This window comes from Rhincodon typus, chromosome 6, assembly GCF_021869965.1.
Source record: "Rhincodon typus isolate 14 chromosome 6, sRhiTyp1.1, whole genome shotgun sequence".
In the NCBI taxonomy this organism is placed as follows: Eukaryota; Metazoa; Chordata; class Chondrichthyes; order Orectolobiformes; family Rhincodontidae; genus Rhincodon; species Rhincodon typus.
This window is the reverse complement of record NC_063337.1, coordinates 14190442-14217768: the sequence shown is the minus strand read 5'-3', so window position 1 is coordinate 14217768 and position 27327 is coordinate 14190442. Positions and strand designations below refer to the sequence as shown.

Genomic DNA, 27327 nt, shown 5'->3' with positions numbered 1-27327 from the left:
TAAAGAATTATGTACCTGCACCCCAGGTCCTTCTGTTCTACAACACTATCGAGGCCCTACCATTAATTTTATAAGCCCTACCCTTGTTTGTTGTACCGAAATGCAATACCTTGCATTTATCCAGATTGAATTCCATCTGCTATTTGTCAGCCCACTGACTTATTTGATCACGATCTCTTTGTAATCTTAGAAAACCAAAGTCCACCATTTTTCAGCATACATTTCTGGGTGGTGATCAGTGGCTGGAACCTTGGCTCACTACACTTAATGCAATCAATTGTGACTTTACCACTTTCATAAGGATATCATTTTATTAAGCTTTTACTTTATTTAAGTACTTAAACTTTAGAGATGTTATATCAGTACTGTTGTGCAACACCATCACAATCTCTTTGACTTCACCATAATGCTACTCCATTCTGAATTTATTTTAAAAACAAGCTTCATCCTTGGAATGAGACAAACCGAGTTCCTATCTGTTTGTCCCATTGATGAAAAATTCCATGGAAAAAAGTGGGGAATTCTTCCAGTATCATAGTCAATAATCTTCCTGGAAGGGAAACCACTGAAAGAACTGGCTCATTGTTTATCTCATTCCTGTTGCAGGGGCTTTGTTTGTGTGCAAACCACTTAAGTTTGCCTACAGGATGATGATTTCTGCACTTCAAAGTAATTCTTTGGCAGTGAATCCTTTTGGAGATGCACATCAGAGATGCTATTCACAAATAACTTCTTTCGTGGAGAAAAATGGTAAAATTCTCTACATTGGAAATTCATTTCTTTTCCCTCATGGTTGGAACAGCTTCTTGTATTTCCCATAAGCGGAGCTGCTGATGATCACTCTCACATTAGCCAAACCATCTTCTGGCAAAACGTCTACTCCCTGCACAGTGGCTTCCTTATACAACCAGCTGAAATGATCAAAAGAAGTAGTGTTGTATGTCAGCATCTTTCCATTAGCCTCCCCATGAATTAACCCATCAGAGACCATTTCTCCATATCCTCCTGAATAAACAACCTTCACTAACTGTTTAAAAATGGTCTTGCAAATGCACTAATTTTCATCAGATATATTTTAAAGCCATGCACTTGCACTGAGATTTCTTTCTTACCTCAGTTGAGGCCCAGCCAATTCTACTTGAATAGTGCGGATCAGTCTTCCTGTTGCTTGTAGAACTGCCTCTTCGATTTTCTTTTTCAGTTCTTCCATGCCAAGCCCATGTAGCGCTGAAACTGCAACAGTGTTTGGGTCTGTGGGTTGGTATCTTTAATAAATGGGGGAAAAAAAATCAGCTTTACATAGAGTCTGATCACAGGTTAATGGGAAAGATGGTTAACAGAATAACTTTGAACTGATTGAATAAACACCAAGAGTCAGTGGTGAGAAGACAGCAGGCTTGATATTCCTGCAGGATGACTCAGAATAAAGGCAAAAAGAGATTTGCCAGGATGTTGCCAGGTATGGAAGGTTTGACTTATAAGGAAAGGCTGGATAAGCTGGGACTTCTTACACTGGAGTGTAGGAGGTTGAGAGGTGACCTTATAGAGATTTATAAAATCATAAGGGTTAATGGTAGGGAGGAGGATTTCAGGACCAAGGGGCACATTTTTAAGGTGAGAGGAGAGAGACTTAAAAAAGACATGGGGGCAATTTTATTTTTAAACACAGTGGGTCATTCACATGTGGAATGAACTTCTTGAGGAAGTGGTGGATGTGGGCACTTACAATGTTTAAAAGACATTTAGATAAATGCATGAATAGGAAAGGTTTGTAGGGATATTGGCCAGGAGCAGACAGGTGGGACTAGTTTAGTTTGGGATTATGTTCAGCATGAATTGGTTGGACCCAAGGGCCTGTTTCCAGGCTGAACGACTTTATGACTCTATGAAAGGCTTTTCTTTTAAAACCTGAATCCACTGAATTGCCCCAATGGCTAAATAATCCATCTTTTCTAGGTCCATTGCAAGTCAGATTCTTGTACTCACAAAATGAAGGAGTTGATAAAGATGGAGAAGAGATATTTCAAGTTACCTGTTGGAGGAAAAGAAATTTGGGAAGGGTATCTTTTTTTTAATCTTTCAACTAATATTTTATTTCTCACTGTTTCCAACTAATAAACACTTGTTTATTCTTGGAATCCTGGCAGTAGTTATTTTCTTGAGTTCATTAAGAGTTAACCATGTAATGCCAACTTGCAGGCTTGGCCAGAACAGGAACAGCAGGTTCCCAATAACAATCCTGCAGAAATCAAGGCTATTTTTATTGCTGCAAAATCATTAATGATCAGATTTATTGAATTTAATTCTCAATTTTCCATAATGGGGTTTCAATTTATGGTCTCCAGATTGCTATACCAGTACAATTAGGTTACCATTCCCAGCAACAGAATATTTCAGTTTACCTGACATTTTGAAATATAGCTTTGGGACCTTGTTAATTCGTAAACCATCATCAAAACACTGTTGTTGTCTCAAGTCCATTTTACCTCCAATTTCTATTATCAGAAACATGGGGAACAATTCCTCATGTGGGACCAATGGTACTTCAACCAATATCTTCACAGGACCTGAGTTGGAAGTCTGTTGATTGAATGATTGTCATGCGTACTGAAGTACAGTGAAAAGTTTTGTTTACAAGCAGTACAGGCAGATCATTGTAAGCATGGTTGTACAGATCAAAAAGACAGACAGATACATACAAGTTACATTGCACAGGGTGGCACTAGGCGAAAATCAACGTTAGCAAGATCCAGCATTATTTGAAGCTAGAGAGTCCATTCATCAGTCTAATAACGGCTGGGAAGAAGCTGTTCCTGAACGTGCATGTGCTTGTGTTTAGGCTTTTGTATCTTCTGCCTGACGGAAGAGATTGTAGGAGATCATTACCGGGGTGGGATAGGTCTTTGATGATTTTAGCAGCCTTTCTGTGGCATCAAGTCATTTAAATGGAGTCTGTGGATGGAAGTCTGGCCTCTGTGATGGTCTGGGTTGTGCAGACAACCTTCTGTACTTTGTTATGATCCTGGGCAGAGCAGCTTTCATACCAGGCTGTTACGCACCCGGACAGTATGCTTTCAATGGTGTGTCTGTAGGAGTTGGTGAGGGACCTTATGAACATGGCAAATTTCCTGAGCCGCCTGAGGAAGAGGAGGTGTTGTTGTGCCTTCTTGACTGTCACATCTACGTGGGAAGTCCAGGACAGATTGTCTGTTATTGTCACTCTCCACCCCCTCAGCCTCAGTTCCATTGATGTAAATGAGGGCGTGTTCTCCTTCTTTCTTTCTGAAGTCAATGATCAGTTCTTTAGTTTATCTGACGTTGAAAGACAGATTGTTTTCATTGCACCACGTCACCAAGCCCTCTATCTCCCTTTTGTATTTTGACTTGTCGTTGTTAGATATCCATCCCACAACAGTAGTGTCATCAGTGAACTTGTAGATGACATTCATTCGGAATTTGGCAACATCGTCCTGGGTGTATAGGGAATACAGTAGGGGGCTGAGGACACATCCTTGGTGGCCCCAATGTTGAGTGTTATTGTGGAGGAGGTGCAGGAACCTATCTTCACTGGTAGCTTTCTGATCCAGTTGCAGAGGGCGGAGCTGAGACCGTCATGGGTTTTGAGATCAGTCTGGAGGGGATAATGGTGTTGAAGGCAGAGCTGTAGTCAATGAGCAGGAGTCTGATGTAGGTATTTTTGTTGTCCAGATGTTCCAGGGATGAGTGCAGCACCAGGAATATGGCATCTGCTGTGGACCTGTTACATCGGTAGGCAAATTGTAGGGGATCGAGGCCGGCTTGGAGACTGGCGTTGATGTGGGCCATGACCAGCCTCTCGAAGCATTTCACAATTATTGAGGTCAAAGCCACCGGGCGGTAGCCATTAAGGCACACTGCATGTGCTTTCTTAGATTGGGGGATGATGGTTGTCTCCTTGAAGCAGGTGGGAACTTTGGCTTGTAGGAGGGAGAGGTTGAAGATGTCAGTGAATACCTCTGCCAGTTGGTTTGCACAGGATCTGAGTGCTTGGCTGGGGACACCATTGGGCCTGTCGCTTTCCTTGGGTTGACTCCCAGGAAGACCGATCTGACTTCTGTGGTGATGACAAAGGGAACTGGTGTATCTGGGGCTGTCAGAGCAGGCGTCACCATGCCAGTGGTATTCTGCTCAAACCGAGCATAGAGAGCATTAAGCGTGTCAGATAGTGTATTGTCTGTGTCCATTATCTCGCTTTGCTTCATTCTACTTCACAACAAGAGTTATTGCTACCAAGCTCAGTTGTGTCCTCATCTGCCAAGCATTAACTGTTTGCTCCCTGCCAAGTGAGGATCAGGATTCAGCTAGTTTTTCCTTTCCTTCGAGAGATCAGAGCTGAGGCCAATATTTCCTTTGCTGAGATGAGCTACATTAGGGTTTCTTCCTGCTCCTTCTACGCTATATGACCACATGAAGGCCAGTGACCAAGAATATAGGCAAACTGAGATAACAAGGTGTAGAGCTGGATCAACACAGCAGGCCAAGCAGCATCAGAGGAGCAGGAAGGCTGACGTTTCGGGCCTAGACCCTTCTTCAGAAAATGATGCTGCTTGGCCTGCTGTGTTCATCCAGCTCTACACCTTGTTATCTCAGATTCTCCAGCATCTGCAGTTCCTGCTATCTCTGAAACAATATAGGCAAACTATTGAAATATAAAATCTGACAACCTTATATAAACAAATGCATAATTTGACATTACAATTTGGGATTAAAATCCATGTGGACTCTTATAAAAATCTTAACGGAAAAAAGGAAGTAGTAGAGGTCACAGGCATATGCATATTATATCAGCTGTTTGTTGTGTGTGAACATTAGAATGTTCTTACCCTTCTACGAGATCAATTTTATTGTGGACTTCAATAATGGAATCCAAGAGTTGGTTTGGGAGTTGGAGATTCTGGAGAACATTCAAAACGTTGACTTTTTGGTTCGTGCTTTCAGGATGACTGATGTCTCTGACATGAACGATTACATCCTGGATACAGATAAAAAGGGGGGTTCATATAAACCATGTAATTCATGTAACTGCTGATTTCTCATTTGTTATCTGTAACAATCACAGTCAAGCTTATTGCCATGAGGTCTAGAGTCACAAAATATTACAGCATAAGTGGCCATTTAGCTTTGTCACTGATTCAGCTGCCAATGGAAATAGCTTTTCCTTTTCAAGTTTTATAATTTTGAATACATCTGTTATTTCACTTTTAACTTTCTCTGCTGTAGTGAGATTCTCAGCTTCTCTAATCTTGCATCTCATCACTAATGACTTGCTGAATCTCTTGTGTATCTTCTCCATGGCACTGATCCATCATAAAGTTGGCTTCCAAAATTAGACGTAATATTCTAACCAACCAAATACAACAGGCTGGATTTTCTGAGGAATGGCAATCACATTCAGATTCCCACTCTGCTTGTTTTTTGTGTTAAGAGCGAGCTCTGTATTCCTGACATGAGATTCTGATCAGGGCTTCTTCAGAAATGCAGTGCCTTACTTTAAATCTGACAGGTACCTCAGTGCAGGATAGTCGCGGGAAGACAAATCACATGCACCATTTCCACAGGAGTCAGTCATTATTCTATAATTGAAATGTCCAACTTTTCGGACAGACTCTATGACAGTTCATATGAAAAGCCAAGTAAATAAGGCAAATATGAAGTTCGGGTGCCAGGTGGGTAGAAGGCAGGGAGCAAGGTGGGACAGGGGCCAGCTTAGTGATGGAGAGATTAAGGTAGGTTGGGACAGGCAAGATTGGGTTGTTGGGTTCCAGAGGAGGAAAGAGAAGTGGAGTTTGGGTCCAATGGAGGCGGTGGCGTGAAGGGGTGTGTGTGTGTGCGTGTACATGCATGCACGTCTGGTTAAATGATGGGTCCTGGATGGGGTGGTCCTGGTATTTTGGTTTAATATTACTCAGGTGTTAGACGAGGTACTTAACTGCATTAGAACCTTCAGAAATTTTAGTTTTAAATGGATACTTTCAGAGGGTTCCACGTGAAGGGAAATTGCTCAGCAGAATCTTCAATTTCTTAGGCAATTTTGTGGTTGGTTTGCACTGATGATGTTACCCAACAGGGTAATGAAACATCTGCGGAACAACGAATCAGCTCGGCGAGCCAACCAACCACAACATTCACAATCCGAGCTACAAATCAACTCTAAAAATTTCAGACAATTTCCTAAGAGTCTGCAACATTGGGAGTTTTGCACTGTCCTGATGTGGAACTCCCACTTTCACTGCAGAAATGGCTATCTGACTATATTAAGAATGTCCTTTACACCTCAAAGTTTTGGAAGTAAAGTGTCAGATCATCTTAAACACTGCTTCTCCATACTATTGTAATAAATAACAAACTATGGCTATGAAATCATGGTTATTGTAAAATAGAATTTCATCCAAATTAACAAAAGGGAAGTGAAAATTTATCTTAAGTAGGTTTCAAATGAACACACGTTTTTACATTCATCCAGGAGGGTGTACAGACCCTCTGTTCAACATCCTTAGGGTAAGATATGAAACAAAGGCCCCTTCTGCCCCCCTGTGTTTCCATAAAAGATTGCATGGCACTATTGCTTTGGAAAGTAGGAGAATTATCCCCAGTGTCCGAGTTAATATTTATCCCTAAATGAATATCCCAAAAGTGGAAGTTTAATAACCATTAACCATTGTTGTTTGTGGGCCCTGGAACTGTCTGCAATAAAACAGTGACAGCACTTCATAGAGAAAAAGTGCTTAGTTCACTTTATAGTACCTCAGAGCAACCCAAAGTTGTGGAAGGTGCTATATAAATGAAGGTTTTTTAAAAAATGTGTTGCCAAATATATTCACTATGGACAACATAAGGTGCTGCACAAATAAAAAGTTCTCCCACCTTCTCTGGGCTGAATTTACTCTAAATTTTTAATGAAATTCAATCCTTGTAAGAATATGGATGAGCCTCATTTAATTTATTTCCATATGACACATGCTGATAAAGGACAGCAAATAAGGGAGTTGTGAAACGTTAATGGCCTGCTAATAAAATACTGCTAATAAAAGCGAAATATGTACTCAGCTGTTGGTCATTCAAAGGATGTGTTTTGAATATATCAGACATCCAAACACAGGATCCTATTTTGCTGAGTCCTGTCCACGGACTTTCCTAAATAACATAATCTGCTGAGTTAAAACAGAAGACGTGGTAAAGAGTTCAGGGTTTGGTAGCTTTTAAATAAAAAGCCATGCATACAGGGAAAAACAAAAATAAGACTTACTGAATAGGCCACATCCTCTAGAGTTGCTGAGAAGGATTCAATTAGGTTGTGGGGAAGCTGTGAAAGAAATCCAATTGTATCGACATAAAGAACAATCAGGCGGCTTGGCATCAAGCCGGCATGGGTGGTAACATCAAGGGTAGCAAACAACTGATCTCTCGGGTGAAGGCCTGAGTCTCCAGTCAGAGCTTTGATTAGGGTCGTTTTGCCTGAATGGAAAGATACGAAATGCAGCAGATTTCAGTGTTCCATTACTCTGTGGTAAGAAGATACGTTTTTGTGAATTAAACAAACCTAAGAAATAGGGGAAGTTCCTTACACCTACTCTGCTAGTTATACTTGATCTTGAGTATCAACTCCACTTTCTCACCACGTTTCCATAATCCTTTGATTTCCTTAGCGATGAATATACTGAAAGCTGAAGTAGTTTTAAATGCTGTATCTAAAACCTTCTGGGGTACAGAATTCCAAAGATTCACAAACTTCTGAGTGAAGAAACGTTTCCTCCTCTCACTCTCAGATGATCGACTCCTTACCTTGAGGCTATAACCCCTTGTTCTAAATTCCATTTCGTCAAATCCCCTCATAATGTTAAACATTTCAATGAGCTCACCTCTCATTCTTCTAAACTCCGTAGAACATAGATCCAATTTACTCAGACGATGCCCCACTGCATTTAACAATGTGTTTACTCCAACAACGGTGCTTGAGGAGAAACCAAACCATTTTTGCATAGACGCTGCATAATTAAAATGTGCTATAGTCTACAGGGGGTTGTAATGAAGAGAATGATCACTATTTTCAGATTTACGGTAACAACTAAGGAGAAGCATGCATTCATCTCCATTCATTGATTTAAATGAGCGGAAACAATATTTTCCCATTTTATACTGATTTTTTTCTTTCTAAGAAAATTCAAGAGGCAGAAGAAACTATATTGCCTGGATTTTCTGCACTTTTTAAGCAATTCTCATGAACAGTGAATAACCTTTCAGCAAAGGACAACAATATTAATTGCAGCTTTTTCCTGACAAATGCAGAATGGAAACTCACCACAATTTGTGTAACCCATGACAGAAATAACTGGGAACTCTCTGCGCTTACGCTTAGTCCTCAGCAACTGTCGTTTCTTCCTTAGTTTTTCTAGCACCCCTCTAATCTTCAATTCCCTTTCTTTAAGGAGGCGTTGTTGAACTTCCATGAAGGTCTCACCTGAAATTAATAATTTGATTAAGACAAGTGAATGCATCGTCACTGTTTAAAAAATCTACTCTTTCAGAAACGCCAACATTTGTTGTCCATCCCCATTTAGGGATGATGGCTTGTTTGGCCATTTCAAATGGCAGTTAAGAGTCAATCAACAGTACTATGGGTCCAAAGTCACACCTAGTCTACAGCAGGAAAGGGTGGCAGATTTTCTTCCCCGAAGGACATCAGTGAACCAAGTCAGTGTTTACAACAATTGAATATATATTCTACAAAAAAATCGCCACTGAACAATTTTTGGTCCAAAACCAACTTATAAAATGTACTAAATTGAAAGGAATGTTTAAATGTATGAAGATATTTGACACCCAACTTATTGTCTAATCTACACTACAGTACTGCAACAAGTCTGATTAATAAGAACAAGCTACCAAAATTAGAGCCAGGCCTGATAGACTATTGACAGTGTATTAGGTCTGGGGAGAGAGACATGGAGAACTTATTCATCCATCTTCTCAGAACCCTGGGAAATCCCTACATCCCTTGCTAATTACCAAAAACTATACAAACACTATTACTGACTGATTGTAAATTAAAGTATTCAATAATTGTGATAAATTTTATGCTAAACAATATTTTTGACATTTAGTAGACTACACCTCAATTATCAGCAGCTGAGAGGTGACATGATAGAAAACTACAGTTGTGTTTCATTGCCTTAAAGGTTTTGAAAGAAAATAAGTGGGTAAAAAGGTAATTTTCTGCAGAATTCTAAAAGACCACAGGCTGCTGCGTGAGAAATAAAAGATGAATATCTTAATAGAATCTGAGGCCCAGAATAGTTGGAGACAAAATAACAGAGTAGGAATCTATTATGTTTCTTTTACTATGGTTGAATTTGGTATGGTATTGGGATATTTACAAGCCGGTAAGAGTATGTTTGGGAAGTCAAAGAACCCGAACTCTGAATTGGCTATGGGGAGTAGATAATCACGTTGTAATTGGGCAGTTCCAATATAAGTGAAGTAGAGATTGGCTAACTTGATCTCCAAAGGATTTTCTGTGCAACAAGAATATAAGAAAAGGTGTTCTGAACAGAAATTGTGAAGGTATTATGTGTCACAATTATTGACGCAACAGTACCAAGGGCAAGGGAAATTGCACAGAGGCCAGAGTTCAATGGAACGCTTTTATTCTTTGATACCACTGCTCATCATCAGCTGTGTCAAGTCTTACTAAACTGAATTGAAATTGACTGCTTTCACTTTCATTTCAGGACCTGTACATGAAGGAGATTAAAGAGTTAGTTTCCTCAGATGCGTTCTAACTTAAATACTGACCAATGGCATCAATTTTTTTTGCCTTTTATAATCCTAGGGTGGTACAGTGGCTCAGTGATTAGCACTGCTGTCTCAGAGCGCCAGGGATCCAGGTTTCATTCCAGCCTTGGGTGATTGTCTGTGTGAAGTTTGCAGGTTCTCCCTGTGTCTACATGGATTTCTGCTGGGTGCTCTGGTTTCCTCCCACAATCCAAAAGATGTGCAGGTTAGGTAGATTGGCCATGCTAAATTGCCCATAGTGTCCAGGGATGTGCGGGCTAGGTGGGTTAGCCGTGGTAAATGTGGGGTTAAGGGGATAGCGTGGAATGCTCTTTGGAGGATTGGTGCACACTTAATGGGCTGAATGACCTCCTTCTGCACTGTAGGAATTCTGTTTCACATCTGGGCAATGTTGGAATTAGCATTCAGCTAATGCCCTTGTGTAAGGTAGCAATGTTTAAAGTATTTAATTTGTTCCTCCACAATTGTTCTGACATTTAAACCAGAAGTTTCCATTGCAAATATTGATTTTAGCTGAAGGAGTCATCCTCTTCCGTTTGAATTAAATCAGTTTCTCGACCCAAATCCAGAACTTTATTGTTTATTTGTTCATGAGACACAAGTGTCACTGGCAAAGCCAGCATTTGATGCCATCCTGGTTTTCCCTGAAAGAAAATGGTGATGAGCTGCTTTCTTGAATTGGCATAGTCCATCTGGTAGATAGTCCCATGGTGTTGTTAGGAAGGGAGTTGCAGGATTTTGACCTAGTGACAGTGAAGGAAATGATGACAATATGTATGGGTAGTTCGATTAATAATATGGTTTCACCATAACACAGTTTTCACTTTACAACCTAGCATTCCAATAACATGCACCTGATTTGTGATAATGCAATTCTTACCCTCTCCCAGCAGTGCACAGGAATAAATATGTGCCAAAGCTCAGCACTCCTGGGCTAGTTGCTATTTGTTCAGCCTGTTTTGGCTTTGCCTGCTTCAATTTAGGCTGAATAAAATCCACAAGGATAGTCAACTCTCCACCTCCGAAGCAGCAGAGGAGCAGTCTGATGATCCTCAGCTTTCAGCTTCCAGAGCTGCAGATGAGTCAGATAGCCTTCCACTTCCAGATAAACAAACAATCTTGTATATGAACATTATAAACATTAAAATAATTTTTTTGCATATTTTCTTGTCTATTTTGGTGTTTTATATTAACTTTATTTGTAGTCTGTACTTGTTTGATGTTCCAGGAATGTTTCAAAATTTGCATGAGTTTCGATGAGAATACATTTCAAACAATGCAGTCTTGCTTAAATGTGATAATTTTCAGTAATGTAACTACTGCATTATCCGAGGATTCTGCAGTTGCAAGTTTAGAATATGGTTATTGGATGGGAACTTGCAGTTGGTGACGTATCCATGTGTCTACTGTTCTTGTGTCTTGAGACCACAGGTTTGGAAGATGCTGCCAAAGAAGCCTTGGTGAACTGCTGCAGTGCAACTCAAAGACAGTAAATATTGCCATCACTGTGCATTAACGGTATGTGGGAGTTAATGTGCTTTGTCCTGGATGGTGTTGAGCATTTTCAGTGTTGTTGGAGCTGCACCCATCCAGGAAAGTGAAGGCATTCCATTAGATCCACAACTTGAGCCTTAAGGCTGTAGAAAAACCTTGAAGCCAAGCTATACAATTCACAGGCATGGAAGGAGGGTTGGAACTGCAGGCCTTTTTGAAGTGAGAACACTGGATGTGGAGTTTGAATTAAGTGATAGATGAGCAACTATCAATACCAACAACCACCTATAAATAATTTTAGCACAGCAACCTACTCCTAGGCATTTCACAACATTGGAATTCAACCAATAGTAATGAGATTGGGTAACTTTTATTGAGATCTTTGAATATAGGACGTAATATAATGAGGCAGAAGGGGAAAAACAGAGATGCACCAGAATGGAACTAAATACTAGAAATAAGGATTAAAATAAAAATGCTGGAATTACTCAGAGGGACAGGCAGTATATGTGAGAGAAACAGAAGTCAAGCACATTAGAATTATGGATTGTTGACTAGCCCTTTAACCCTTTCACTCCCAAGTTCCGAAATAATAAAACTTTTCTTTTTCTTTTTATGGCTCCCTTTCAGAGGGTGATGAGCTATCCTACAACACTGCTTACTTTATCAAAGGCAACACAGACCAAACTGAGCATCTTCCGGCTGTGTATAGACTATTCCTTAAAATATTATGTGAAGCAAAATCATCACATCCACATTGCAATAACGCATAATGCAGCATCACAAGACCGTAAGAGATTGGATCGATGATAATGGTCAATAATCCTGTATGGCAAACTTATGATACAGTAGGAATATTACCTGATCCCATTATGTACCTGGATCCACCACCTTGTTGGTCTAAGTGAGCTAATTCATTTTTCAGCTGAGACCTGCCAAATGAGGGCAAAACATTATTCAAATTATATAACACTATAGTCTTCCCAGAAGTAGTTACATTTTTGCCAGTCCGGTGTGGAACATACTGCTGCAAGACTTAGCCAAAATAGGATATTTATAAGAACAAAAATGGTGATTTAAAAGGATAAATTAAAATTAAAAAAAAAATCAGTGTATTCCACCACACCCAATGTAATATCATGTTGCAGAGTATGCCCTTTTTTAAAAAAAGGGGATGCCATGCAACTTCACATTACTGTATTTTGGCATAGAATCTCTTACATGAAATTGCTTCAGTAAAGCACAATCAGGCAACTGAGACACTCAAATAAATTAGTTAATATTATGAGGGCATTGGGTTTGGGAATGGAATTCAGGATCAGGGCAGAGAGACACAGCAGTGGTTATGAAGCATACTTCCACACTGAACTGGTCTTACCATAATTCTATGATTTTTAATTGCAAGCAAAAGATTAATTCATCAGCTCTTTCCATAATTGAAGTTATATAATAGGACTTTCGATCTACAACTATACATTGAACGCATTGTTATTGAGATGAACAGGCATGTCTGTGCTGGAGGAAAGTAAGGACTTTTCAACTTAAATCCTGTTCTTAGATCCAATGGGAAGCAAAGCAAATAGTTGACAACATGCCCAAACATTTTCCGAAATAGAAAATTAGAAACACACCCTTGTGATAGCTGAGTAAGAGCCAAAATCTGAATACAAATTTTCAGATTGTGCTGTGCATTGGTATGCAAATTCAGAAGTGATTCGACAGGCTGAAGGGCCTCTTCCATACTGTATGGTTCTAAGTCTACCGAGCTACGTAAATTCAACTTTCTTCTAATTCTTCAAATGGAAGTAGTGAGCCGGCAAATCTTTCTAATATTAATGTCTCGAAGTCAGGAGGACAGTTTGTTATAATTAATTTTATCAGCAATCTCTCCCATGATATTAACAATGCAATACTGTTAAAGTTTTAGAAGTGTTGTAGAAAATTGACCCCTTACCTCAAATACGGAATCTCAGCCAACGCTATCTGCAGTTTAGCTTCTTTAGTTCGGGCATTGAAACGGAAGATGTGAAGGACGACAGAGTATCTATCGAACACTTTAACACCCCAGGCAGATTCCAACACTTTCTAAAAGAATTAAAAGGAAATATTTTACTTATTTGCTCTTTATACAGATTAAAATCAACACAATGAAATGCCAAACAGGCACAACAGGCTATGCGGCCTCTATCAGTACTGTCTGATTTTACAACACTAGAACAATATTTATGGAGTGTAGGCCTGCAGTTATTTCCCCTCCCCATTTGTTCTCAAGAAAGTGGCAGCGAGTTGCCTTGTTTAACTGCTGTTGTCCACGCAGTGTAGGTACACTCACTGTTGTTAGGAAGGAATTCAATTGCAGAATTTTGAACCAGGGAAGGAATGACAATATATTATGATGGTATCTGACTTGGAGGGGAACTTGCAGCTGGTGCTGTCCTTCTTCTAGGTTGTGAAGGTTATGGATTTAGAGGGTGCTATCAAAAAGCCTCAGTAAGTTGCTGCATTGCACCTTGTATATGGTAAACACTGCTGCCATGATACATTAACGGGGAGGGTTTGAATGCTTAGGTTGCTGGATGGGTATTAATCCAGTGGGCTGCTTTCTCCTGATTGGTTTTGAGCTTCTGGATTATTGTTGGATGAATGTGACCCCCATCAAATGGAGAGTATTTCATCACACTCCCAGCATGTGTTTTATACATGGTAGCAGGCTTTCAACTGTCAGTGGCCAAGGATTGCTGGATAATGTTCAGAAACAGGGACACTATCTGAATTTAAGGCCAGCTATGGCATCCCAATTATTTCAGGGCAGTGATAAGTTAAGTCAGCATAAATGTCAATTTAGGTCAGTCTAATGATTCAGTATTGCACCCCAGAACATGCTGTTCATTTTCCCCTGGATTTGGAGCAGCAATATATTAATACTTTTGTCTGAGCATAATGTATTTGAAACATGTTGTTGATTGATTCTTGGTTGATATACTTAGAGTCATAGCTCTGTACATCATGGAAACAGACCCTCTGATCCAACTTGTCCATGTTGACTAGATATCCAAAATAAATCTAGTCCCATTTTCCAGCATTTGGCCCATATGCCTCTAAACCCTTCCTATCATAGACCCATTCAGATGACTTTTAAATGTTGGAATTGTAGCCGCCACCACTTCATCTGGCAGCTCATTCCATATACACACCACCCTCTGTGTGAAAAAGTTGCCCCTTAGGTCCCTTTTAAATCTTTCCCCTCTCACTTTAAACCTGCCCTCTAGTTTTCGACTCCCCCACCCCAGGGGAGAAATTTTGTCTAATCACCCTATCCACGCCCCTCATGATTTTATAAACCTCTATAAGGTCACCCTGCAGCCTCCGACGCTCCAGGGAAAATAGTGTTTAAGGGATGCTGCTATTTTGGAATAGTTGATGAGTAGTAGTTAAGTAACATATTATTTTGTTAAGTATCTTGATCAAGTTAAAGTTATGCCATTTTTTTTGTTTGACGTAACTCTTCCTGGTATAATAACCCCAAAACTATGCAGGAAAAGACAAATTAAGAGGAAACAGGGAGTAGCTTAAAGCATTTTCAAATCTCTGCCACTTGAGGATACTGTGTGAATGATGTAAGCATCAGTTCTGTGGTTTGCAATGTAATCATATGATGAAATTACTGTCAATTATATATAATTCAACACGTTATGATTAGTTATTATATGATATTCTGCTTGGCTGAAAGTTCTTTACCTCTGATGATGCAGACAGTCGCTCAACATTCATAAACACTGCAGTAACTTGTGGCAGCCCTTTTAATTTTTCTGTAAAACAGTAGCATTATGATAATTACTATATGTTAACACTTAAGTTTCTGCAACCATTTGGAACATAATGAAGCCATGTTGCGAAGTCGGGTACAGTATTTGATATTTGTAAAATGATTGGGGGTGTGGAAAAGAGTATGTGGTCCCTTTAAAAGATGATGTCTTTTTTAGCTTGGAGATTAAAAAAATGTCTGCAGGCAGCTGATGTACAGAGAGTTCTTGAAATTGAAACATTGTATGAAAAGGCTATACTATTAGTAGGCAAAACAGCATTTTTACCAAGACAACAGGTTTTTGAATTTAGCCAATTAATTTAGACCAGGCTGTAGTTATCAAAACCCAATTGAATTTAAATCTAATGATTTTGACAACCAGGACCAATCCTATTGTAAGAAATAGGTCATCAAGGGTATAAAAGAAGAGGGCATCTGAAAATCATTGAGAGTCAACTGTCATCTGCCAAGAGAAGAGCTCTCAGCTATAAAAGAAAGAATCTCTGGCTCTCATAGAATTCTAAATGCTCTCAGAAAACCATCATCGAAAGGGACAGTGGCACTCTTTGTTAATATTCCTGACAAGTATTCAATGGAAAAATGTATTTCCAACTGAGGATCAGTGGAGAGGGCGCGGAATATTCTGGAAGATTTAATGTCTCAAAATTACAGCCAGGATAAGTTTTAAATTATTTTTCTTATTACTTTGGTTTATATAAGTGGGACTTATATTTATTGGAACAGCAGATCATTAGAATATTGTTTATTTAGGAATAGTTAGTCTTTAGGAGGGAATTGTTTGGTTTGTTAGTAGCTCTGTTAATTTGTTTACGGTTAGACGTGGATGAATAAATTGTTACTTGTTGATTATAAAGTGAGTATAAGGGATTTCTTTCATTTAACCACTCCTTTATATCAGATGGGGGTGTGACAGGCAGGTTATACCACTTTTCACACTTCCTTTAACAGATTACGAGGTGAGGCGAGTTTCTCTGGGTGTTTCAGTTTTAGTTATCAGAGCGGGGGCGTCAACATCACCTTTGTAACATAATGAAAGATGTCACTTACTTTTTTTTACTGTAACAAAGCATCGCAAAAATATTTTTATCAAATAATTGTACATTCTTTCCAATGTATTTAACTGTATCCACAGCCTATATTGTACTTAAGATGTATTGGAACATTGTTTATGACAAAATTAGAGACATCATAAAACATATTTTTTCCTAATTCACTGTGTCTAAATTTTTTTTTATTAAACTTGTGGGATGTTGGCATTGCTGGCTGGCCAGCATTTATTGCCTGTCCATAATTGCCCTTGAGGTGGTGGTGATGAGCTACCTTCTTGAACCACTGCAACCCACGTGCTGTTGGTTAACCCACAATACCATATGAGAGAGACTTCTAGGATTTTGACCCAACAATAGTGGAGGAACGGCAATATATTTCCAAGTCAGGAGGGTGAGTTGCTTGGAGGGTGTTCCCATGTATCTGCTGCCCTTGTCCTTCTAGATCCTCCTTGGTGCAAGTGGTTGTGGGTTTGGAAGGTTTTGTCTAAGGATCTTTGGTGAATTTCTGCAGTGCATGTTGTAGATAGTACACACTGCTGCAAGTGAGCATCAACGGTGGAGGGAGTGGATGATTGTGGATGTTGTGCCAATCAAGTTGGCTGCTTTGTCCTGGATGGTGTCTCGCTTCTTGAGTGCTGTTGGAGCTATACCCATCTAGCCATCACATTCCTGATTTCTGCCTTGTAGTTGATGGATGGGCTTTGAGGAGTCAGGAGGTGAGTTATTCACTGAACTATTCCTAGCCTCTGACCTTCTCCTGTAGCCACTGTGCTTATGTGGCAAGTCCAGTTGAGTTTCTGGTCAATGATAGCCCGCAGGATGTCGATAGTGGGGGATTCAGTGATGGTAACAATATTGAACGTAAAGGGACAATGGTTAGATTGTCTCTTATTGTAGATGGTCATTGCCCATGCGACTGTTACTTGCTACTTCTCAGTCCAAGCTTGGATATTGTCCAGGTCTTGTTGTATTCAAACAGGGACTGCTTCTGTATCAGAGGAGTCATGAAAGGTGCTGAACATTATGTATTCATCAACAAACATTTCCACTTCAGACCTTTGATGGACGGAAGGTCACTGATTCAGCAGCTGATCATGGTTGGGCCTAGGACACTTCCATGAGGAATTCCTGCAGAGATGTCCTGGAGCTGAAAGGACTGACCTCCAACGACCACAACCATCTATCCATGTGCCAGGTATGGCTCCAATCAGCAGAGAGTTTGGCTAGGGGAGCAGTAAGCTCTGCAGCACAAATCTTCAGTACTATTGCTAAAATGCTGTCAGGGACCATAGCCTTAGCCATAGGCACATCCAGTGCCTAGAAATGTTTATTGATATCATATGGAGTTAATCGGATTGGCTGAAATAAACTTTTTTATTGTGGAATAAGACACAATGGATGAAGGGAAGGAGATGGCCTAGTGGTATTATCGCCAGACTATTAATCCAGAAACTTAGCTAATGTTCTGGGGAGCCAGGTTTGAATGCCGCCACAGCAGATGGTGGAATTTGAATTCAATAAAAAACCTAGAATTAAGAATCTACTGATGACCATGAAATCATTGCCAATTGTCAGAAAAACCTATCTGGTTCAATAATGCCCTTCACCGGCCATTCTCACCTGGTCTGGCCTGCACATGATTCCAGACCCATAGCAATGTGGTTCACTCTCAATTGCCCTCTGAAATGGCCTAGCAAGCCATTCAATTTTACCAATCACTGTAAAGTCTCAAAGAAATGGAACTGGACAGATCACCTGGCATGGACATAAGCATGGGAAAAGACAACGGCAGAAATAGCCCTGTCGACCCTTCTCTTGCAGCCACTGTGCTTATGTGGCAAGTCCAGTTGAGTTTCTGGTCAATGATAGCCCGCAGGATGTCGATAGTGGGGGTTTCAGTAATGTCGACCCTGCAAGGTCCTCCTTACTAACATCTGGGGGCTACTGCCAAAATTGGGGGAGCTGTCTCACAGACTAGTCAAGCAACAGCCTGACACTGTCATACTCACAGAATCATACCTTACAGACAATGTCCTGGACACCACCATCACATCCCTAGATATGTCTTGTCTCACAGGATACACCCGGCAGAAGTGGTGGCACAGTGGTATACAGTTGAGAGGGAGTTGCCCTGGGAGTCCTCAACATGGACTCCAGACTCCATGAAGTTTTGTGGCTTCAGGTCAAACATGGGCAAGGAAACCTCCTGCTGATTACCACACACTCTCCTCCCTCAATTGATGAATTGGTAATCCTTCTTGTTGAATAACACTTAGAAGAAGCAATGAGGATGGCAAGGACGCAAAATGTACTCTGGGTGGGGACTTCAAGATCAAGCTGGTCATGTCCTAAAGGACATAGCTGCTAGACTGGGTCTGTGGCACGTGGTGAGGGAACCAACATGAGGGAAAAACATACTTGACCTCATCCTTACCAACTGGATAGATGCATCTGCAGCTGGCAATGACAGTATCGGTAACAGTAACCACTGCACAGTCTTTGTGGAGATGAAGTCCTGCCTTCACATTGAGAAAATCGTCGTGTTGTGTAGCACTATCACCATGCTAAATGCGATAGACTTCGAACAGATCTAGCAACTCAAGACTGAACATCCATGAGGCGCTGTGGGCCATCAACAGCAGAATTGTACTCCAGCGAAGTCTGTAATCTCATGGCCCGGCATATCCCCCACTCAACCATTACCAAACCAGGGGATTAACCCTGGTTCAATGGAGAGTGCAGGAGGGCATGCCAGGAACCACATCAGGCATACCTGAAGATGAGGTTTCAACCTGGTGAAGCCACCGAAGAGGACTACTTGAATGCTAAACAGCATAAGCTGCAAATGATAGACAGCACTAAGTGATCCCACAACCAATTGTTCAGATCTAAGCTCTGCAGTCCTGCCACATCCAGTCATAAATGACGGTGGTTGATTAGACAACCCATTGGAGGAGGAAGCTCCACAAATATCCCCATCCTCAATGATCAATTTGCATCAGTACAAAAGATAAGGCTGAAGCTTTTGCAGCAATCTTCAGCCAGAAGTGCCGAGTGGATGATCCATCTTGGCCTCCTCCAGTGGTCCCCAGCATTTCAGATACCAGTTTTCAGCCAATTCAATTCACTCTACGTGATATCAAGAAACAGTTGGAGACACAGGATACTGCAAAGGCAATGGGCTCTGACAACATTCCGGCAATATTACTGAAGACTTGTGCTTCAGAACTTGCCGCTCCCCTAGCCAAGCTGTTCCAGGAGAGTTACAAAATTGGCATCTACCCAGCAATGTGAAAAATTGCCCAGGTATGTCCTATACATGAAAAGCAGGACAAATCCAACCCAGTCAATTACGGCTGTAACAGTCTACTCTTGATCATTGGTAAAGTGATGGAGGGTGTTATCAACAGTGCTAGCAAGTAGCACCTGCTCAGCAATAACCTGTTCAGTGACACCCAGTTTGGGTTCTGCCAGGACCACTCAGCTCCTGACCTCATTACAGCCTTGGTTCAAACATGGACAAAGAGGTGAGGTGAGAGTGACATCAAGGAGCCCTAGCGAAACTGGAATCAATGGGTATCGGGGGCAAACTCTGCTGTGGTTAGAGTCATACCTGACACAGAGGAAGATAGTTGTGTTTGGTAGAGGTCAATCATCTCAGATCCAGGACATCTCTGCAGGAATTCCTCAGGGTAGTGTTCTAGGCCCAACCATCTTCTGCTGATTCATCAATGACCTTCCCTCCATCATAAGGTCAGAAGTGGAGATGTTCGCCAATGATTGCATGACGTTCAGCACTATTTGTGAGTCTTCAGATACTGAAGTAGTCCATGTGCAAATGCAACAAGATCTGGACAATATCCAGGCTTTGGCTGACAAGTGGCAAGTAACATTTACACCATACAGATGCCAAGCAATGACCATCAACAGTAGGAGACAATCTAACCACCGCCCCTTGACATTCAATGGTGTTACCATCACTGAATGCCCACTATCAATGTCCTGTGGGTTACTGATGACCAGAAACTCAATTGGACTTACCACATAAACACAGTGGCTACAAGAACAGGTCAGAGGTTAGGAACACTGCGGTGAGTAACTCACCTCCTGACTCCTCAAAGCCTGTCCACCATTTGCAAGGCACAAGTCAGGAGCGTGAATGGAATACTCCTCACTTGCCTGGATGAGTGCAGCCCTAAAAACACTCAAGAAGCTTGACACCATCCAGGACAAAGCCATCCACTTGATTGGGACTACATCCACAAGCATCCACTCCCTCCATCACCAACGTTGAATAGCAGCAATGTGTAATGTCTACAAGATGTACTGCAGAAATTCACCAAAGATCTTCAGGCAGCACCTTCCAAACGTCGACCACTTCCATCTAGAAGGACAAGGGCAGCAGACATATGGGAACACCACCAACTTCAAGTTCTCCTCTAAGCCACTCACCATCCAGACTTGGAAATGTATCACTGTTCCTTCACTGGTGCTGCATCAGAATCCTGAAATTCCCTCCCTAATGGCATTGTGGGTCAACCTACAGCAGGAGGACTGCAGCGGTTCAAGAGGCAGCTCATCACCATCTTTTCAAACAGGGACAAGTAATAAGTACTGGCCAGTCAGCGATACCCACATTGCACAAAACGAATTTAAAAAAAAATTTCTTAGCTACTGCAAACTGTAAATAAAACTACATTAGATTGCTGTTTTAAATGATACTTTTCAAGATGTTATTTAGAATCTTGTGTATATAAGTTCAACACTTTATTATTAAGAAAGTCAATCGAGTCACCTGTAAGCAATTGAAAATTGCCTTTGCCAAAAATGAATTTGCTGTCTGGAGTTTTTGTAGAAAGAATAACCTTATCAACAACGTGCCAGTTGGGCAGGGTGTTCACAAGAGCAACTGCTTCATCCATCTGAAGTTCACCTTGTGAAGAAAGAAAGGGCAGAATTAAGACAGCGGTGAATATACAGTGAACAATGCTGTAGCAATTGGCCTGCTATATTAAAGCACTGCCAGGAGATGCCAGTGGGCAAATGCTGAATCACAATCCTTTTTTATTAAAATACGAGTAAACAGTGAAAATGTCAATCAATAAAAAAACGCTGTAGATGTTGGAAATCAGAAATAAAAAAGCAGATGATGTTTAGAATGCTCAGCGGAAAAGGCAGCATGTGTGGAGGGAGGAACTGTTAACATTTTAATGAGAGGTCACAGACTTGAAATGCTAACTTTGGTTTTCATTTAGACACTGTTGAGTACTTCTATCATTTTCTGTTTTAATTCCATATTTCAAATGCCAATCTATATTGCACACCACCAGCAATATTAAAAAGATTTTCAAAAGTATAATTAATAGAGAGTATATTTGACAAACAGCAAGGGGAAAGAAAGTCTACAGTTTTGAAGAAAGAAGGAATTTCAGTAGGCAATTACATGATAAGTCAGTGTTGATTGATGCATGTGTGCAATAACACAAACACTATTAGACACTAATTCTGTATTTTGTGCACTGGAGCACAAACTCATGGAATGTTACAGTCCATTTGGCCTAACATGTTTATGCCAATTTTTCTCTCTGCTTGAGCTACACAGTTAAGACCACACCCTTGCTCATTGCCTGTACTTCTTTATTATTTCTTTATTTAAAACAAGTACCAATTTCTTCTTAAATAATGAATGAACAATGTACTCTGCTCCAAAGCCAGTTTGTTGTCAAAAGTAACTTCCATATTTAAACGTTTTTCTGTGCACGGAAAAATTTTCTAATATTCTCTTCAATTCTTTTGTGATTTTCTTAAAACTTATGCCCAGTCATTATTCTGTCACCATTAAAAACAGTCTAGCGTGATTTATCTGTTGAAATTGCAAAGTCCTATAACATTCTTTACCTTCGCAACTCTCGTGAAAATAGTCTTTCTTTGTTACCAACTTTCACTTCCTTCCACTCTTCCTCACACTAGATGGTACATGAACTTTATTTCATTCCACCATCAATTGTAATTGTATGGGTAAAGTTTCTACTTGATAAGAATTTGTCGTCATTTTCTTAATTTATTTTTGTTATTTACCTTAAAATTCAGTAGCTAGTTTAAACATAGAAATAAACATGATAAATTATAATTGGAACCACTGAAGATGTCTGATGGTGAAATAAAAATATGGAATGAAAAGATAGCCTAATGACAATCACGTAACTACTGTTGTCAGTGAACCAGAAAGATTTTTTTACACAGATGTCCTCTAAGATGAGAATCTGTTATCCTTACTTACCTGGTCTGGCCTACAAATGACTTCAGCCCCACAGAAACGTGGTTGACTCTTAAGTGCCATCTGGGCAATAAATGCTAGCCTAGCACACACTCCATAAACATTTTTTAAAAATCTGCAGATAAGACTTGGATATTTAATTTTTGTAAAAAAATTAATGAGGCCAAGTACTGTTTGGAAAATATGTGTTTAGGAATATGGAGGTAGATAGATCTGGAGGTATAAATATTTGAATCAATTAAAGGAGCTACACAGTTTAATAAGGCAATTGAAAAAGCAAAGCACAGGACGAATTTCCATAGGCATAGAATTTATGGGATGAGATGTTATGTTAAACCTGGATAGAAACTTAGTTATCTGGAGTATTGTGAATCATTCTAGTCTGCATATTATAGATCAGATACAGAAAGACTGGAGAAGGTGCAGAAAAATCATTTACTAGAATGATACTAGGCTGAAATGTTATAACAGTCAAGTAAGAATGAATAGCCTGAGCCACCTTTTCCTCACAAAGGCTGACAGCTGCCCTAAATATGTCTTTAATAGTGTATATGGAGAAGTGGATTCCAGTTCAGGGGTCACTGGCATCAGCACTGAGGATAGCAGGGGCTGTACCATTGGGATATTACCTGAACTATGTTTTTGCCAACTAAATAATGGGGTAAGGGATCAAATGTGGAAAGAGGAGACACATCAAAGAGAAGGGACAAAGTTAGAGAGGAAAAATAGTAATAAAAGAAATGAGGGTCAGAGAATGATTTGAAGGGGCAGGGCGGAGAAAACCTAGGAATACATCAACAATCAAGACTATACGTTATAAAAGTGACAAAAAGACAAAACTAAATGCTCTACATCTGAATGCACTCAGTACTCATAACAAAGTAAACAAATTGATTGTACACATTGAAGTAAATAAATACAATTCTTAGAGCCATTATAGAGACATAGCTTCAGGATGACATGAATTGAATTGAGGGTTATATGACAGTCAGTAAAAATAAGTAGCTAGGAAAAGATACAGCAATAATACTGTTAATCAATGACTGAAACTGGTGCAATAGTAGAAATGACATTGGTTCAGGAGATCAGGAGGTAGAATCAATTTAGGTGGAGATAAGAAATAGCAGAGGAAAGAAGTCACTAGTGGGAGTGATCGACAGGCTCCCTAACAGTAACCGCAGTTTGAAAAGGAAAATATTGAATCCAAGATTAATATCATAAACATAAACATGGGCACAAACGCTGAGCTTGTTGAAGTGGACTGACACACTATGCTCGGGGATAAATCAATACAGTTAAGGGGAAGTTTGAGAATATTCAGAATTAAGTATATTCCTACTATAAAGAAAAATTCTAAAAGGAAGGGCCTACCATCTGTGGCTAACTAAAGAAATTAAGGAAGGCTTCAAAATTAAGGAAAAGGCATATAAAAATGTACAAAGATGAGTTGCAGATCAGAAGATTGGTCAGAATATAAAGAATTGCAGAGATTGGCTAAAAGGTTAATCAGGAGAATGAAATTGGAGTATAAGAAGGTAGACAGAAATGTAAAAACAGATAGCAAGATTTTCTACAGGTATTTAAAAAGGAAAAGAATAAGTAAGATTGGTCCTCTATAGAGAATGGGGTGCAAATAGTGGGTGAAATGAACAAATATTTTGTCTGTCTTCCCTTAGAGGATATAAAAATTATTCAAGCAATTGTTATAAAAAAGGAGGTAGAAGGGAGGTTGGAATTTAGTGATATTACAAGTACTAAGCAACAAGGTGTAGAGAGCTGGATGAACACAGCAGGCCAAGCAGCATCAGAGGAGCAGGAAAGCTGATGTTTTGGGTCTAGACCCTTCTTCAGAAATGGGGGAGGGGAAGGGGATTCTGAAATAAATAGGCAGAAAGGGAGAGGCGGATAGAAGGTGGATAGAGGAGAAGATAGGTGGAGAGGAGACAGACAGGTCAAGGAGGCGGGGCTGGAGCCAGTAAAGGTGAGTGTAGGTGGGGAGTTAGGGAGGGGATAGGTTGGTCCAGGGAGGACGGACAGGTCACGGAGGCGGGATGAGGCTAGTAGGTAGGAGATGGGGGTGGGGCTTGAGGTGGGAGGAGTGGATAGGTGGGAGGACAGGTTAGGGAGGCGGGTACGAGCTGGGCTAGTTTTGGGATGCGGTCGGGGGAGGGGAGATTTTGAAGCTTGTGAAGTCCACATTGATACCATTGGGCTGCAGGGTTCCCGAGCGAAATATGAGATGCTGTTCCTGCAACCTTTGAGTGGCATCGTTGTGGCACTGCAGGAGGCCCAGGATGGACATGTCATCCAAGGTGTGGGAGTGGGAGGGGGAGTTGAAATGGTTCGCGACTGGGAGGTGCAGTTTGGTGCAAACCAAGTGTAGGTGTTCCGCAAAGTGGTCCCCAAGCCTCCGCTTGGTTTCCCCGATGGAGAGGAGGCCACAACTGGAACAGCAGATACAGTATACCACATTAGCAGATGTGCAGGTGAACATCTGTTTGATGTGGAAGGTCTTTTTAGAGCCTGGGATGGGGGTGAGGGGCGAGGTGTAGGGGCAGGTGTAGCACTTCCTGTGGTTGCAGGGAGAAGTGCCGGGGGTGGTGGGGAGTGTGGAGCGGACAAGGTAGTCATGGAGAGAATGGTCCCTCTGGAAAGCAGATAAGGGTGGGGAGGGAAAAATGTCTTTGGTAGTGGGGTCAGATTGCAGATGGCGGAAGTGTCGGAGGATGATGCGTTGGATCCGGAGGTTGGTGGGGTGGTACGTGAGGCAGAAGGGGATTCTGTTTTGGTTATTATTGCGGGGAGGGGGTATGAGGGATGAGTTGCGGGAAATGCGAGAGACTTGCAGATGGCGGAACTGATGGAGCTGTTGGCTGACAAGATGGACTTCACCTTAAGGTCTTTACAGAGGTTGCTAATGAGGTAGCAGATGTGCCAATGTTAATTTTCCAAAATTCCCGAGATTCAGGAAAGGCTGGAAAGTAGCAAATATAATTCCTCTATTCAAGATGGGGAGAGATAGAAAACAGGAAACAAAAGTAAATAAATGTCTGTCATGGGAAAGGTGATAGAATTGATCATTAAAAGAGATTATAGCTGTGCATTTAGAAAAATGCAAGGTAATCAGGTAGAATCAGCACTGTTTCAAACAGAAATCATGTTTAACCAATTTACTGGAGTTCTTTGGAGGAATAATATGTGCTTTGGATAAAGGGGAACAGGATGTGACAAACAACATTGCCTCTGAACTGTGCGGCCATACAGCCGCTGTGAAGCTCTGTGTATGCAATAGGTGTGCTAATGAATGGCTTATGCATCCACAAGACACTGCTTACAATTTACGTCAATGACTTTGATGTCAGATCTGACCTGAAATGCTAACTCTGTTTCTCTCTCCACAGATACTAACAGGCCTACTGATTTTTTTTGTTTTCATTTCAGACTTCCAACATCTACATTATTTTGCTTTTATTTGAGTGGATAGGTTTTTTTTAGGCAGGGGAATCAAGGGTTGTGGAGATAGGTGCGTAGGTGTAGTCTGAAATACAAACAGAAGAGACATGACCTTATTGAGTAGTGAACCAAGTCTGAGGGGTGAATAGTCTACTTTGGCTCTTACTTCATTTGAGTCTGTCTTAAACTAAGTCAGATTAGTAAAGATAGCAGAATCAGATGGATGTTTATGTCATAAGTAACCTGCTGGTTACATGGTCATCATCATTGCTACTGTTTATTTAATTAAAATAATCTAAATTCACCAGTTATGATGTGATTTGAACTCAAATCACTAAGTCATCATCCAGGATTCTGCATTACTTAACTACTAACATGCCATTATGATACAGTTCCTACATAAAATACTGAAATGTAGTTTACATTAGTTACTAATAAATTTACCTGTTGTGAGATGCGGTTTCTTTTTTCCCCATTTTACATTTGGATGCACAATAAATACCCTATGACCTCCTTCAGGAACAGGATATAGTCGTTCTTTAAATATCTCTTCTAATTCAGCATCTGCTAATTCGTATTCATGTTCATCGTCTGATGTGATCTCATCATCCTCCACACTTTGTTTTCCATTTCTTGAAGGCTTTCTGCTGTTGATACTTTTTCTATTATTTGAATAACATTTGTTTGTGGTAAAATACCGAAAGCCATGGCTTGATATATTTCCATGAGAATTATTTTTCTCGAAATTATTAGAAACGTTTCTACTCTTCAGAGGCAGCTTTGGACGAAAACACAATAATCTTGGTATCTGTGTACCTGCTACTGAGAAACAGCTTTTCCGAGGCGGTAATCTTTTCAGGGCACGCAGTAAAAACATTTTCGAGATATTCCTCAATAACTCCATAGCCGTAACCCTCAAAGCACACAAATCAGATGCTGGAGGTGTATCACTTCCAGACAAACCGTTAATCGGAAAGTTAAGGAACACATTCACGTGACACTTTCCTTACGCGTGCACATCTCCTTACTCAGTTTGTTGTCCCATCTTGCATTAACAATAATAAATACTGTACGAACAGTGACTAAAATAGATCTTGGATACCCAGAAAATGTGGCTGCAGGGTCTTGATCCTTATAAAGCTTCCCATATGGACACTTTCAATATTTATGCATTTAATTATACCCCTTTCAGTTACGTATAACTCCAACTCCGATTGAAGACTTCAACAAAGCAACTTATCGCTCCTCATCATTTCAAAAACTAAAACCGTCCATTAAGTTCTCCTCATTTTGGTTTCCTCGACGGAATGGTAAGGCTGTAACACACCATATTTCTAAAAGAAAATTGAATTTTCTTTTTTAAAGTTATGGCTCGATCCATGAAGTGAATCGTAAGC

The 27327-nt window shown here is 40.4% G+C and overlaps 1 protein-coding gene across 1 annotated transcript; it reads right to left on the bottom strand.

The window, feature by feature from the left end:
• Positions 1-305: 305 nt before the first annotated feature.
• On the bottom strand, positions 306-27232 carry gtpbp6 (GTP binding protein 6 (putative)). The gene is made up of 10 exons (XM_020517229.2): positions 26375-27232; positions 20996-21133; positions 15064-15134; positions 13280-13410; positions 12187-12257; positions 8339-8497; positions 7286-7494; positions 4863-5011; positions 1113-1265; positions 306-911 (listed from the first exon to the last, which is right to left on the bottom strand). The coding sequence occupies exons 1-10, from the start codon at positions 26832-26834 to the stop codon at positions 788-790; spliced, it is 1665 nt and encodes a 554-aa protein (XP_020372818.1). The 5' UTR covers positions 26835-27232; the 3' UTR covers positions 306-787.
• Positions 27233-27327: the final 95 nt, after the last annotated feature.

Bases quoted from the DNA above. Each gene is read 5' to 3' on its own strand.
- gtpbp6 (XM_020517229.2), bottom strand. From the start codon at position 26,834: ATGGAGTTATTGAGGAATATCTCGAAAATGTTTTTACTGCGTGCCCTG. The intron at 12,258-13,279 runs GTAAGGGGTCAA...CTCATTTGGCAG, and splicing joins GCTGAGATTCCGTATTTGAG to GTCTCAGCTGAAAAATGAAT. The intron at 5,012-7,285 runs GTAAGTCTTATT...ATCTGTATCCAG, and splicing joins TAGAGGATGTGGCCTATTCA to GATGTAATCGTTCATGTCAG.